This window comes from Myotis lucifugus, unplaced genomic scaffold (assembly GCF_000147115.1).
Source record: "Myotis lucifugus unplaced genomic scaffold, Myoluc2.0 scaffold_56, whole genome shotgun sequence".
NCBI classification, from domain to species: domain Eukaryota; kingdom Metazoa; phylum Chordata; class Mammalia; order Chiroptera; family Vespertilionidae; genus Myotis; species Myotis lucifugus.
Window position 1 is genome coordinate 2,178,850 of NW_005871104.1, and position 13,510 is coordinate 2,192,359.

The following is a 13,510-nucleotide window of genomic DNA, read 5'->3' on the forward strand; positions in this document are numbered from 1 at the left end:
GTTTCGCCAGGTGGACATTCCAATGCTGGCTGCTGTTAGCATTGGACAGGATGTGGACCTGCCTGCGGGCTTGTGAGCCTGGAGGGACCCGCAGGGGGCTCTTACAGAGGGCAGGAGGGTGCACAGAAACTGCTTTTCCATCAAAGCCAGAAAAAGGAGGAGGCGGGGTGGGAAATCTTAGATAGCCCTTCTCTCTTCCTGGACACACATCACTCACAACTCGTTTCCTGAAAATCCTAATACACTCCAGTGCTGAGAGACGGCTTCCTGCCGATCTGCTGAGCCAGCTCCTTGTCAGGGAGGAGATGAGAACAAGATGTGGTCAGAGAAGGGGCGGGTGGGCCGAGCTGGGCTGCTCAGTGGCCCCGTGGCCACTCTGTGAGGGGACAGCAGTGTCTGCAGGTCCTGAGAGCAGTGCCAGGGCACCGCATGGGCACAGATCGGAGCAGCTCGGGGCAGCGGGAAGTATTCGAAAGCAGTGTCTCATCTATCAGTAAAATTGCACAGATGGTGGTGATGAAACATGACCCTTCCTTTTGCTTCAAGAAGAAAGGACCTTCCTGGCCAACATCTGCAACCCCATTTGGGGAAAGGGTTGTTATTGCAAAACACACACACACACACACACACACACACACACACACACACAACTAGCCCTGAAGTTCTCACATGTCCATCCTCTTCTTCCTGCCCCATGCTTTGCTTTTATGCCTATTGCTCCTCTCTGCACCCAATCGCACTTAAGAGTTGAATCTCCTTTGTGTCACAGCACATGTGTCCTCAGGCCACTGTCATCGCCATCAAACTGTACTTTGGACTGCTGGTTCCTGGCAGTGCTGTAGTTTTATGCTTCCACCTTCTAAGAGAGACAGACAGAAAACTGCTTTAAAAGTATGGTCAGGACCAGCAGACCTGGTTGGAAACCCGGCTCTGTCACGGTACCGTGAGAGCCTGGACAGTTACACATCCAGTTTCCAATGTCCTCAGTTACAACATGGGGAATGGGTTAGTACCTTCCTCAGAGGTGTGTCGTGAGGGTGAAGTAATGAACACGTAAATACATGTGAACGATTCTGATGGCAACTTTTCTGGGTTTCCCAAGCTCAGAAGGATCCAGGGTGTGGTGGAAGCAGGGTGCGATGGAGGCAGGAAGGTGACCTGAGCTTCTTTGATATGTCTGAAGATTGCCTTCCTTAAAAGTATGTTGAAATCTTGTGGTCTAGAGTGTTCGTTTTTATCTCAACCCCAGAGGTCTGCCTGCTTCGGTGTACCTGGGGTGGAGCCCGACAAGCTGCATATTTAACTAGCTCCTAGCAGGGCTGATGCTGCTGGTCCCAGGAGGGCAGTTAGGTAGACGAGGAAGCCGATTGTTCCTTGGAGACTCAGAAGACAGAAGGAAAGGCCAAGTAGGCGCCACTCACAGAGAGGTAGTTTCTGGTTCAGTGTAAGGACTTTCTTTAACTACTAGATGCGGTCTCAGGAGCTCCCTGTCGCTGGCTATGTCCAGAGATGAATGGCCATCTGGCAGATTCCCGTACAAAGTAGAATGTTCATTCATTTATTCATTCGTCCATGTATTCACCAAATAAGAGTGGGCCTCCTGCCTGGTAGCAGCTGGAAGCTGCAGAGAAGCCTCAAACAAGGCAGCCATGTCCCCTGCTCTTAGTGAGCCCATAATCCAGTGAGTTTGGCTGATTCCTAAAGTCCCTTTCAATGTGGAGACTTTTAGAGTCTTATGAGTGGCTGAGGACTGGCAAGAATGTGGTCACCTGTGAGGTTCACTCTGGATGGCTTTCTTTGGAGCGTCTTAATGTCGCCGGATGAATAATTCTCCCCCTAAGACTGAGAAGAGGCTGATAATGTATTTATCAGGAGTACATTTTCAATGAGAACGTTTACATCCCACTGGCGCCTGGATAGACCATTAAACTCTGAACCCCTGCCTGGCTGTCCATTATGCAGTCTCTGAAACCAGACCTAGGAAATGGGGCTGCAGGAATGAGCTAATTGCTTTTTTTGCCACTCCCAAGTGATCTACTGGAGCGTTACTGGCTGGGGAGATTTAAAGGGAAATAGGTAATTCCATCAGTTTTGCTGGGTCCTTCCATGGTACTTCCTGTTGAAAGCAATAGTGATAAACGCTAACCTTTACTGAGCTCCACTCTGTACCTACTTGGTGGTAAGCCCTTTTCATGCATTTTGTCGGTTTACTCTTATGGCAATCATGTTAAGTGAGGATATTGTCTTCATTTTTGAAGAAGAGAAAACAGATATTCAGAGGGGAAAAGTAAGTCATGTATGGCCATAGACACAGCAAATGTCAGAACTGGTATTGAAACCTTAGTCTCGCCGACTCCAGACCATGTTCTCAGCTCCTAGCATGCCGATCGACTCATTCATTTACTTGTTCCTTCGTTTATCCATTCCTTCATCCAATAATTAGTTAAATTGTTCTTTCATTGAGTAAATGTTAAACAGGGATATATACTGGTGAGCAGAGCAGCTTGGCCTCTGTCCTCATGGGGCCCACAGTTTATCTCCCTCAGACACATAAGTGACTCCTCCCTAGATACTTGGCTGCTTAGATGCTCAGGAGAAAGAGAAAGGGCTGGGAGGCAGAACTCGGCAAGTTAGCTACTGACCCAGAGTTTCCTTGTAATGAGAGCTTCTCTACACAAGCTGAGTTTTGGGCTTTGCTTTATTTTGACATTTCCCCGTTGGGTTTCTTTTCTTGTTGTCCAAGGCTGGATGTTGAAGGGCTTGACATGATACAAGAGATCATTCTGTGGCATTTGCCTTCTGACTGCACTCTAGGGGTGGAGGGGAATCTGAGCGTCAGGAGTCCCAGAACTCTTATTAGAGTTGGAAGTGACTCTAGTCTTCAATGACCCCATCTTTTTGGGAAATGTCACCTCTTCCAGAATCAGAGTGGTCCCTGCAGATTCCTTTGGCCTTCCATGCTGGCCTGAGCCTATATTTTCTTCTTCTGAAAAGGAGTTTCAAATTAGGTTTTCAGTTTTCAAAATAAACGCAAGATCATTATTTTAAAAAATCAACCGATTTTCAGAAATATGCAACTGACATTGTGAACATCTGCAGTCCCCTCCGATAACCACCATCAGCAGTGGGCACTGGCTTCCCCAGTTGTTTTCAATGCATACACTAGGGCAGCGGTTGCCAACTGGTGGTCCGCGAGGTCCGAAAGGTTGGCAACCGCTGCATTAGGGTGGACTATTATTGTTTTTCACTTAAAGGGATTTTGAAAATGCATATTTTCCTAAAACTTATTTTTTTGTCGAACTCAATTTTAGACATTCTTTCCAATTAGTATATATAGATCCACTTAATTCTTTGTTTTTGGTTAGACTCCAATTTCTCTTCCATTAGAAACCTTTTTGCCCTCTGACCTTGACTTTCTACAGGTACATTCTGCTTTCAGTGTGGCTGAGCTAGTTGGAGCATCCATTGGCTCCTTTATTATTATTATTACTAGAGGCCTGGTGCACAAATTCATGCACGGGTGGGATTCCTCCTGGCTGGGCCTGGGGTGCGGGTGAACCAGATTCGGGGCTGTCAGGGCCCCAGCAGCAAAGTCTGGGTCAGTGTGCATCATAGCTACTGGCTGGTCGTCTGGTCGTTCCGGTCGTTCCAGTCATTTGGTTGTAACGGTCACTTGGGTATATATGTGTGTGTGTGTGTGTGTGTGTGTGTGTGTGTGTGTGTATAATTTTTTACTTTTAGAGAAATTCTAGGAACCTTGATTGGTGTTGCCTTTCCTTTGGTGAGATATTCTTAACCTCAGCTTCAGGCGGTCTGTAGTAAGAGAGAAACCAATGTCTAATTTTAGAAAAGAATTTATTAGAAGGGTAACACACAGAAGTACCAGGTCTCAGGAAATCTGAACCACTAGGTCTCAGAAAGGACAGGCCAAGGCAGACTCAGGAATCCATGCAGCAGGAACAAAGGAACAGATGAATTGCTCCCATCTGTTCAGCTCTTGCGGCATTATTCCATTGGCTTAGCTTGGATCATGGCCACCCTTGGCAAGGCTAGGGAGGACACCTGGATTGACAGTCTCACCAAAACATGCAACAGGGGAGAGGTATTTCCTTAAAGAAAAATTGGTGTGCTGATTCTTCCTTGGATGCAGTGGTAGAAAAATCAATCCAGGTAAATTTTGAGTTATGTGTTTGCATGTGTGTTCCCAGGACTCAGAAAAAGTTTAAGACCACTGCTTTCGTCTGTTGACTCCATCTGGTTGTCTGAACTCAATGATGACCCCCACAAATACAAAATTCATAGTAAACTCTTCCTCCTGGTTTTCTTTTAGTTTCTTAGTCCCTTTGGCCACCCCATTTCTCCTGCACTGAGATGTGGGGGATAGTTCTGCCTGCTTCAGTTAGAATGGCCAGCCATAGTTCCCAGGAGGGTGGAGTCCATCACCTCAGGAGACTAATGTCTTTTCTTATTCTTCACAGATACCTTTTCGCTCCAACCTACACAGAAACGCATTATACTCCGAGTGGCAACCCTCGAACCACCACGCTGAAATCCGAGGTAAGTTCCGGTCAACAAATAGCTACCAAACAACTGCCCTCCCTAGTCCCACCCCTGAGAAGTGAGGAGACAACAGCGGGACTGGATGGAGATGTCCCTCCTCCAAAGTGATTGTTTCCCCTGACTGAAGACCAAGGGAGCCAGCAGGAGAGGCCAAGTGTGAACCTGTTGTTTCCTACATGAGCCCTTTCCTTTGATGGCTAAAGTGGTCAATTTTAGGATAATTGCATCTGATTAAAATTGGTATAAATCACCATGAAGCATACATTTTCCTTGCTTTATGTTAATTACTCACATATTAACAGAAGGTTAAGCAAAAGGAGAGATTTCTGGTAATCCTGTCATCTCATCCAATCAGAAGTCTAATTGTTCCTTTTTCATTTGGATCTGTAAGGTTTTGTAGTTTGCTAAGGTTTTTGTAGTCTTTTTTAATGTGACTTTAGGTTATGAAGATTTTCTTATTTTGCTTCTATATCCATATTGGGTATTTTTCCCCTCAAAGTAGTTTTTCAGTACAGATGTTTGCACGAAGATTTGTCATTTAAAAAATGGTTTTTCAGATGGATACATTTAGTTGGCTTCACAACCCACTGGTGAACATTGAAGGTAGTGAATCATGCACATTTCATGGTTTGCTTGCTCTTCCTACCAGGGGGCCCATTAAAGCAGCGGTTCTCAACCTGTGGGTCGCAACCATAGGAAAACACATATAGCATATCAGATATTTACATTACGATTCATAACAGTAGCAAAATTACAGTTATGAAGTAGCAACGAAAATAATTTGATGGTTGGGGGTCACCACAACATGAGGAGCTGTATTAGGAAGGTTGAGAACCACTGCAAAGTCATAGGCTCAGAGCAGAGGTTCTCAATCAGGAGTGATTTTGTTTTCAATCATCCATTTACTTAAACTTTTGTTGATATGCGGGTAACTAACATGAAGCAAAGAAAATATGCTTCACGATGATTTATACCAATTTTAATTCAATGTAATTATCATAAAATATACTATTTGTTTGACCATCTGAGCCAGCAAAGGAGGGGGCACTCGGCAATGTCTGGGGACAGTTTTGATTGTCATGGCCAAGAGGTGGATGCTATTGGCACCTAAAAGGTAGAGGCCAGGGGTGCTGCTAACCTACAGCACAGGACAATCTCCCCTTTCCCCCCAGGGAATTACCTGGCCCCGCGTGTCACTAGTGCCCAGGTTGAAACACTGGGTTGCAGTGACCCTTCTCAGACTCTGGGCTGATGAGATGGGCTGGAGGAGAAGGGAAGATGGACTCTGGCAGGGGACATAATGGACTTGAGTGGCATGTGGAGATGGGAGATGTGGCGTGAAGACAGCAGCACAGGCCACTGTCAGTCATTACCAACTCGGGTTACTTTATCAGATTACCCTTGAGTGACGAAAGGGACACTAGATGTGTGGTAGCAGGTAGCAGGCAAGTTGGCTGTGTCTTTGTATCTTTGAGGAGGCTGTCCAGCTGTGGTGTGTCCACACATATTCTTCAATGCCCCTTGGCCAAAAGTCTTTCCTTCCTTAAGATTTCTGTTCTCCGCCTTGGGGAAGGCAGGGAGGGCACAGGCGTGCCTCGAAAGTCCTAGCCATGCCAACCTCACAAAGCACCCTCCTCTGAGTTGGGCTCTGCATTGATATACCAGCAGCTCAAGAATGGGTCTTCGTGCACAAGTTTGCCGTGACCTCATGCTTCCTGCTATGAAAGCCCCTCAGGGTGGCCCTGTCCGGCGGAGAAGCTGAGAAGGAATGAGATGACTTCATGACTGTTCATTTACTTGCTCTTTGTGCTCTCAGAATTAGGCAGAGAACCAGCCCTCAATCCCAGAATGCCCCTCTTTCCTAAAGGTCTTGCTGACCCAAGTATGGCAGAAGTTATTGTTTTCTTACATCCCCTGCTACAGCAAAGCCCCCACCCTGCCCCATGGGGCTCCCAGTCAGCTTTCTTATTTGGGAGCTGAAGACTCAGAAGTGGGAATAGAATGAACCATTTAGCTGCATTTGACCCAAAAGTTGAGGACCACACTCTACTACCAAACTTGGCCTGGGGCAGCGGGAGTTCTGGGAACCTTATCAAATTCATCAGCTGGGCCACTAGGCTGTAGGCTACAGCCCTAATCTAGGTCAGATCGCTGGGGGAATGGGTCTGTGAATATGTTCCAATAGAAAGAGTTACAGCGTTTGGGGTCTAAAGCCAGGGTTTTAGTTTTGGCTTTAGCTATTTGACCTTAAACAACCCTTTTGACTACACTAGTGTTGAGTTTCTTCTTCTGAAAATTAGATATGCTAAGATCCGACTCTCAGGACTGTGGAAGGGTAAGATGAAGCACTGATTTTATGGGAATTTATAAACATCTCTTGCAAAGCCACATTTTACACATGAGGAAATTGAGAGAGGAGAAAAAGTACCATGCTTCAGTTCAGATAACCAGCAAATGGCAAGGCTGAGAGACTAGACCTCAAGTTTCCATTGGTGCTAGAAGATCATAGTTTTGACAAGTTAATTGGTATGCACTTTGCTGGGAGAGGCAGAGCATGGAGTCTGAAGTCAGCCTGCTAGGGTTTTAATCTTCATTCTGCTGTGTGGCCTGTGAATGACAAAACCTCCCCAACCTTTAGTTTCCCTTTTTTAAAAAAAATGGGAGTAGTATATCTACCCCATAAGGCTTTGTAAGTTGTTTATCCAGTAGTAAAAGCTGGGTGGATGTTATCCCTTGTTACTAACGCTGAGTGGCAGGCGTTATTACAGTACACTTGCGACGTCGTGTGTGAAAGCCCTTGGGAAATGTAAGGCATGCTGCAGGTCAGTAGGGATGCTGTTTCGGAGAGCACCAGGCAGTGAGCTGGTCCAATGGAGGAGGTACCAGGACTCTCATGCCCAGCCCTGGCTCTGAGTTCTCTTTATATTTCTGAACTTCTTGACTCTCCATCACTCCAATATCTGTGAGCCCCATTTACTCCATACAGGCTCGGCCCCCTCTTCTACCCACAAATGATTCTGGGTTGTGGAGTCCATGGCCTTGTTGCTGAGTTCTAAGGACCAGGTTTAGAACTTAAACGCTGACAATGTGCCTCCAGGTCTCACAAGAGCGGCGGGTGGGGGGGGGGCGGGGGGGGCGGGGGGATGGAGTGGAGTAGTGGGAGATAGGTGGAGAAGCCACGTGGCAGGCTGGCATTTGAGAGTAGATGGGCTCCTGGCTGGAAGGAGGGTCGTGCCCACCTTTCTCTTTCACCGGTGCTGCAGGATGTCCCTGGTACAGTGGCTTTCCTTTGTGCGCCGCTAAAGGTCGGGATCTGACTTGTTTCAAATCCTTGACTGCCTCCTCCTGACTGCCTGGGCATGAATGGGGGAGGAGCCACCCTACGGGTAGCAGATTGTGTCTGAGCAGGTGAAAGAGCACCGGACTGAGACTGACCCTGAGTGGAGTGCCAGCCTGGCCCGCCCACTGTGACCTGGCTGCATGGCTCAGCTGGGCAGGGCATAGATTGGCACAGCACAGGCCAAAGATTCAGCCCGTTGGGGGGCTTGCCGCTCCCTCGAGGCCACATTCTGCCTTTGACAAAGGATCACTAATGTTTATTGCCGGCTGCCCCGGGCCAGTAACCTTGCATTCACCCCTGGAGTTAGCACTTGAGGTCAGACAGAGGTTGTGCAATTGTTCACATAGCTGGTCAGCATGGAGCTTGCATTTAAACCTGGCCTGAATGCTCAAGTTTAATTATTAGGCTATTAATTAAATAGCCCTGGGCAGGAGATGGAGCCAGAGAAGACAGAGAATGGGTCGAATGGGTCGCTGTCACCTATGACACATGTTCCTTGCTGGGTACCAAGGAACATCCTGCTGGTGGACTGCTCAGCCTCAGGGTGTTGTGGTGGGTAGGGGAGGAAGCTTCCAGCAGCTATATCCTTCCTAACACCTACCTAGGTCTGCCCTGGGGGTTACCTTCTCTCTCTTCTGACCAGCTTCTCTCTCTCAACCGTTGGGGAAGGAGCTTGTAGCGATGGCCCTTTGTTACCACTCCTCACTGTGCCCAGGACAGTCCCGGTTTGCACCCTCTGTCTGGTTTGCACCCTCTGTAGCCCTCTCAGCAGTGTCCTGGTTTGCCTCTTAAATGCTCTGGTTGCCCTACTTATAAAACCCCTCTGCTGGCATCTCCAACCTTTATTTCGAGCCACTCTTCCTGGTTTGCAATTATATCTCTGTGTGGCTTTTTCGTTAAGATTGGCTCTCACCAGACCGTGAGTCCCACTGCAGCTGGAGCTCTGTTTGTTCATTGTTGTGTCTCTGGGGCCTCACCCGGGGCCTGGCACACAGCAGTGCTCCACAGCTGTTTATAGTCACGGAGGAATCCAGCTGGGTTGGGAGGCCACATGGCCCTGAGACACACTGACTAGAGAGCAGCATCGGGCCTCTGGCGTCCACGGATATAGGTGCCAAGTTCAGGCACGCAGGGATTCACGGAGGTACAGAAAAGCTGGGGTCTCTCCATTTCCAGGGGCTGCTGTAACAAAGCACCATGGACTTGGAGGTTAAAACAACAGAAATGGATTCCCTCATAGTTCTGGAGGCTAGAAGTCCAAAATCTAGGTGTCGGCTGGGCCACGCTCCCTCTGTAGTCTAGGGAAGAATCCTTCCTGGCCTCTTTCTAGCTTCTGCTGGCTCCTGGCCATCCTTGGTGCTCCTTGGCCTGTAGCTTCATCACTCTAATCCCTGCCTCTTCTTAAAAGCACACCAGTCTAGTATCACTTCATCTTAACTTAATTACATCTGCAAAGTTCCTCTTCCAAATATGACCACATTCTGAGGTTCTGGGTAGACATGAATTTTGGGGGGACACTCTTCAACCCTATAGAGCAGGGGTGGGGAACCGTATTTCTGCTAAGGGCCATTTGGACATTTATAACATCATTCGTGGGCCATACAAAATTATCAACTTAAAAATTAGCCTGCTATATTTGGTCAAACATTTCATTAACTTACCCCTAATGACTTGGCAGGGCCAGACCAAATGATTTCACGGACCTTACATGGCCTGAGGGCTGGACGTTCCCCACCCCTGCTACAGGGGGTCACAGGTGCCTCTAGTGGGGAGGCAGGCTCTTCAGAAGCCAGTGTTCCTGTGGCCAATATCATGGAAAGAACTCTGCACTGGCTCTGAAATCCTGGTCCTGCACTAGCAGAGGGACCTGCAGCAAACCTCTGTGCTCCTCTGAGCCTCAGCTTCTTCGTCTGTTCATTGGGGACGATGACATCTGCCCCATCCCACCTCCCAGGACTATGATGAGGATCAAGTAAAGTGGAGGCTTGTAAAGCTGTCCGCGGGTTGTCAGGTTAGGCTACAAATATGATCCTCCGTGACCTGACCTCCCCTTTCTCCTGGCTAGGATCACTGCTTTTACCATGGGACGGTGAGGAAGGCGGAAGAATCCAGTGTCACGCTCAGCACCTGCCGAGGAATGAGGTAAGAGGCCCTGACAGTGCTGGGGGACACCTGGCTCTCTCCCAGGAGTGGGATTCTCAGGACAGCAGGGCTGGCCTTGGGCAGGGGCCTTGAGAAGCCGTCCATTGGGTGTGCATGCAGGCCAGTTGTGAGAAGGGTCGAGCTTGGGAATGAACTTGAGGCTCTTGAGTTTCAGTGATACTCAGGTATGATGAAGCATCAGAGCAGGAGAGGGACGACTGCCCCTGAAGAGACAGTTGGCTGTACTCAAGATCCCAAGAGGGGCTTACTGTGCATGCATGCGTGAGTGCATGTGTGCGTGCGTGTATGCATGTATGGGGTGGGGGCATACCGAAAGCACAGGGGGCAGTCAGGAGGCAGCGGGAGAAAGGGAGATGTGGCAAGAGTCTTTATTGCGGCTTCTGCAGGAAGGAACAGGCAAGGCTTGGGATTAGTTTCAGTAATTTCCGTGGGATCTGGGGCTCAGGGGCTGTCCCTAGTTGTCTGGAACCTGGCCTGGGGTGAACAGGGCAGGGGGATAGTGGCCCGGAGGATGAAAGCCACATTTGAAATGCATGCTCACTGGCGAGTTTACTGTCTCAAGGAATTGGCTAACCCTGGGAGCAGATGTCAAAGCATCAGAATGTAGAATATAAATGATGGGGTCCACACACTTGAAACTGAGTTGGAGCATTTATTCCCACTTCCGCTTTGCTCTTCTCTGGTAGAGTACTTATAGGTGGCAAAAATATGAAATAGGCAATAGTAAAAAGAGAGGACGGGAAGAGAAAGGAGAAGCAAGGGTAATGTTCAAGACAGAAAGTTAACTGAAAAGTTCCGCCTAGGAGGCACGTGGGAGAGAGAGTGACTCTTCATTCTCCGGGCCAGGCTACCTGGGTGTGAGCCAGTGGCCCTTTACCTGCTGGGCGACCTTGGGTCTCGATGGTCTGCCTCATTTGTAAAATGTGGATAAAGGGACTATATTCCTAGTGTCATCCTCATTAGATGGGTTAATAGATACCTAATGTGTACAACTGGCTGTCACATAGGAGCACCCCGTCACCTCCTCGATCCTTGCCTCCTGGGTGTGGCTTGCAAAGGGCCAGTGTCACCTGGGAGCGGGTTCAGTATGCAGTGTCTCTGGTTCCACCCAGACCTACTGGGTTATAATCTGCATTTTACCAAGATCCCCCAGTGTGCCCAGTACAGTTTGTTCCTGAGAATGTAGGCTCCTTGACAGTATAAATTCTACCTCCAATATCTGTTTCTCCAGCCTACCTGAGTGCTTTGCATATAGTAGGACCTGTACATGTATACTGAAGTAGTAAATACCACTTGTTTAGACTCTCCCCACACTCCCTTTCTTTTGGAAAAGAGATGATCTGTAAATTCCCTATTTTAAATGTCTGGTTTTTTGTTTTAATTTATTTTTATTGATTTCAGAGGGAGAGAGAGACAGAGATAGAAATATCAATGATAAGAGAGAATCATTGATTGGCTGCCTCATGTACACCCCCTACTAGGGATTGACCAGGAATTGAACAGTGACCTCCTAGTTCACAGGTTAATGCTCAACCACTGAGCTACACCAGTCAGGCTAATTTCCTGGGTTTTAATGTGATACCTATACCTAATGTGTTGATACACTGTCTCTATGGAAAAAAAAAGAAAAAGAAAAAGAAAAAGCCCTGAGTGTAGCATCTGCCAATATGCTGGTAAAGCTATTCCCACCATGAGCAATTTAAAGTAGACAGCATGACGATACTGCAGGCAGAATTGGGAAGATATGCACATGACTGCCTCTTCCGATCCAGTAGGTTTTTCCACTGTGTACCCTTCTTCTCTGTCAACTGATTCATTCAATAATTGTTTCTTTTATTCAGCATATTAATAGTGAGTGCTTGCTCTCTGCCCATGCCCTACACAGATGGTGGAAAGACAGGCATTGAAAAGTACTTTTCTCAATTTTCTCTTCTGTAAAATGGGCATCAATGACTGGCACGGTAGAGAATGAGATGTGCTATGTTAACTGTACAGGCATACGCAATTATTGTCGTCTTACACCATTTTATAACAGTGAAACTGCTCAGATTTACCTAGGCCCACATGCAAATGCAAGGCTGCAGATCCCCCGTGTTTGTTTATAAATTGGACCATGTCTGCTCTGTAGGGCTTCGTGGTGAGTCAGCCAGTGGGAATTAGGCAGGAAACAAGCTCTGGCTGGGCCATAACAGTGGCCTCCAGTCCCCCTACTCAAGTGTCTTGGTTGAGCCAAGCCGACTGGCCTCCCGGTGGTGTTTACAGGCCCAGCCAAGGCCACCTGCAGTCCGCAAGTAAACAGCCGTCTTTCCCAAGAAGCAGGAAAGGGAGCATGCAGGTGTGACTTGCATCTCTCCGCCTCTTCCTCTGTCCCCTTGGTCTGGAGCGGTGGGAAGTTGCTTGGCCTCTTGTAAATCATTCCCACAGCCGAGCTGACAGGGGGAAACCGGGTGAGTCGCCCATGTGTTTCTGTTTTGCATGCTTCCCTCTGGTGGGGTCCTCCCGCCTTCCTTTCCCAGCCGTCTCACTGCACACCTTAAGCAACCAAGGGTGACTGTGGACTCGACTGATTTAAGAGCTGGAGACTCGTGCCAGATGGCTCCATTCGGACTCGGGAAGGAGCAGCTGCGGCAGCTGCAGCCTTCAGACCCGTGTAACACTCAAGTCCCCCACCCCCACCCTGGCTCATAAAGCGATGTCGCAATGGAAAAATCTTTTAGCAATTGAGCTTGTCCTGGAAACATGCTCCTGTGATTGGAGAAAGTAGGTAGGACTTATACCAAGTGGATTCTTCAGATACAGAGGAATTCAGCTGAGTTTCTAGATGGTTGCTATCCCCCCTCTTCCCTCCAACCAGTTCTTTGAGCTACTTCAATTGAAGAAGTAATACATGACCATAGTAAAAAAAAATTCAGATAGTACAAGAGTGTACAATGAAAGGTAGGTCTCTTACCCCGAATTTACAGAATCTTCCCTTCTAAGAGGTGGGCATGGTTATCAGTGTCCTGTGTGTCCTGTTAGAAATATTCCTTGCAAAAAAAGAACATAGATATGTAATGAAGTGCTTTTGTCATCTTATTTGGGCCACTGACCCCTTTGAGAATTGAGTGGAAGCTATGGATACTTATAAACTACACCCCCAAAATGCTACAGCATTTTGTTACCAATGTCGGGTGTCCATACCCATCAAGTCTGTCTCCAATGAAGAGCTCATCCTCTAAATGTCCACAGGATGCTTGGCAAACTAACACAGAATAGAAATGTAAGGAGCGATGATTATTTGTGAAGAAGTCTAGGCAGCATGGGGTGGAAATGTTCTTGATTGAACCTGTGGGATGTGAAAGGCACTGCGTGTGTGTGAGTGTGTGTGTCCCTAGCTCACTGTCTGTCAGGAGGAGAGATATTGATTCCCGTAAAAATATTTTTAAAAATCTGATTGGTCAACTTATT

At 47.7% G+C, this 13,510-nt stretch overlaps 1 protein-coding gene across 1 annotated transcript in view; it reads left to right on the forward strand.

Moving 5' to 3' along the window:
• ADAM19 (ADAM metallopeptidase domain 19) overlaps positions 1-13,510 on the forward strand; it is a 75,833-nt gene that overhangs the window by 28,323 nt on the left and 34,000 nt on the right. Inside the window, exons 4-5 of the mRNA XM_006089078.3 lie at positions 4,479-4,557; positions 9,966-10,042. Of these exons, the coding sequence (XP_006089140.1) occupies positions 4,479-4,557; positions 9,966-10,042 (156 nt within the window). The remainder of the gene's footprint in view (positions 1-4,478; positions 4,558-9,965; positions 10,043-13,510) is intronic.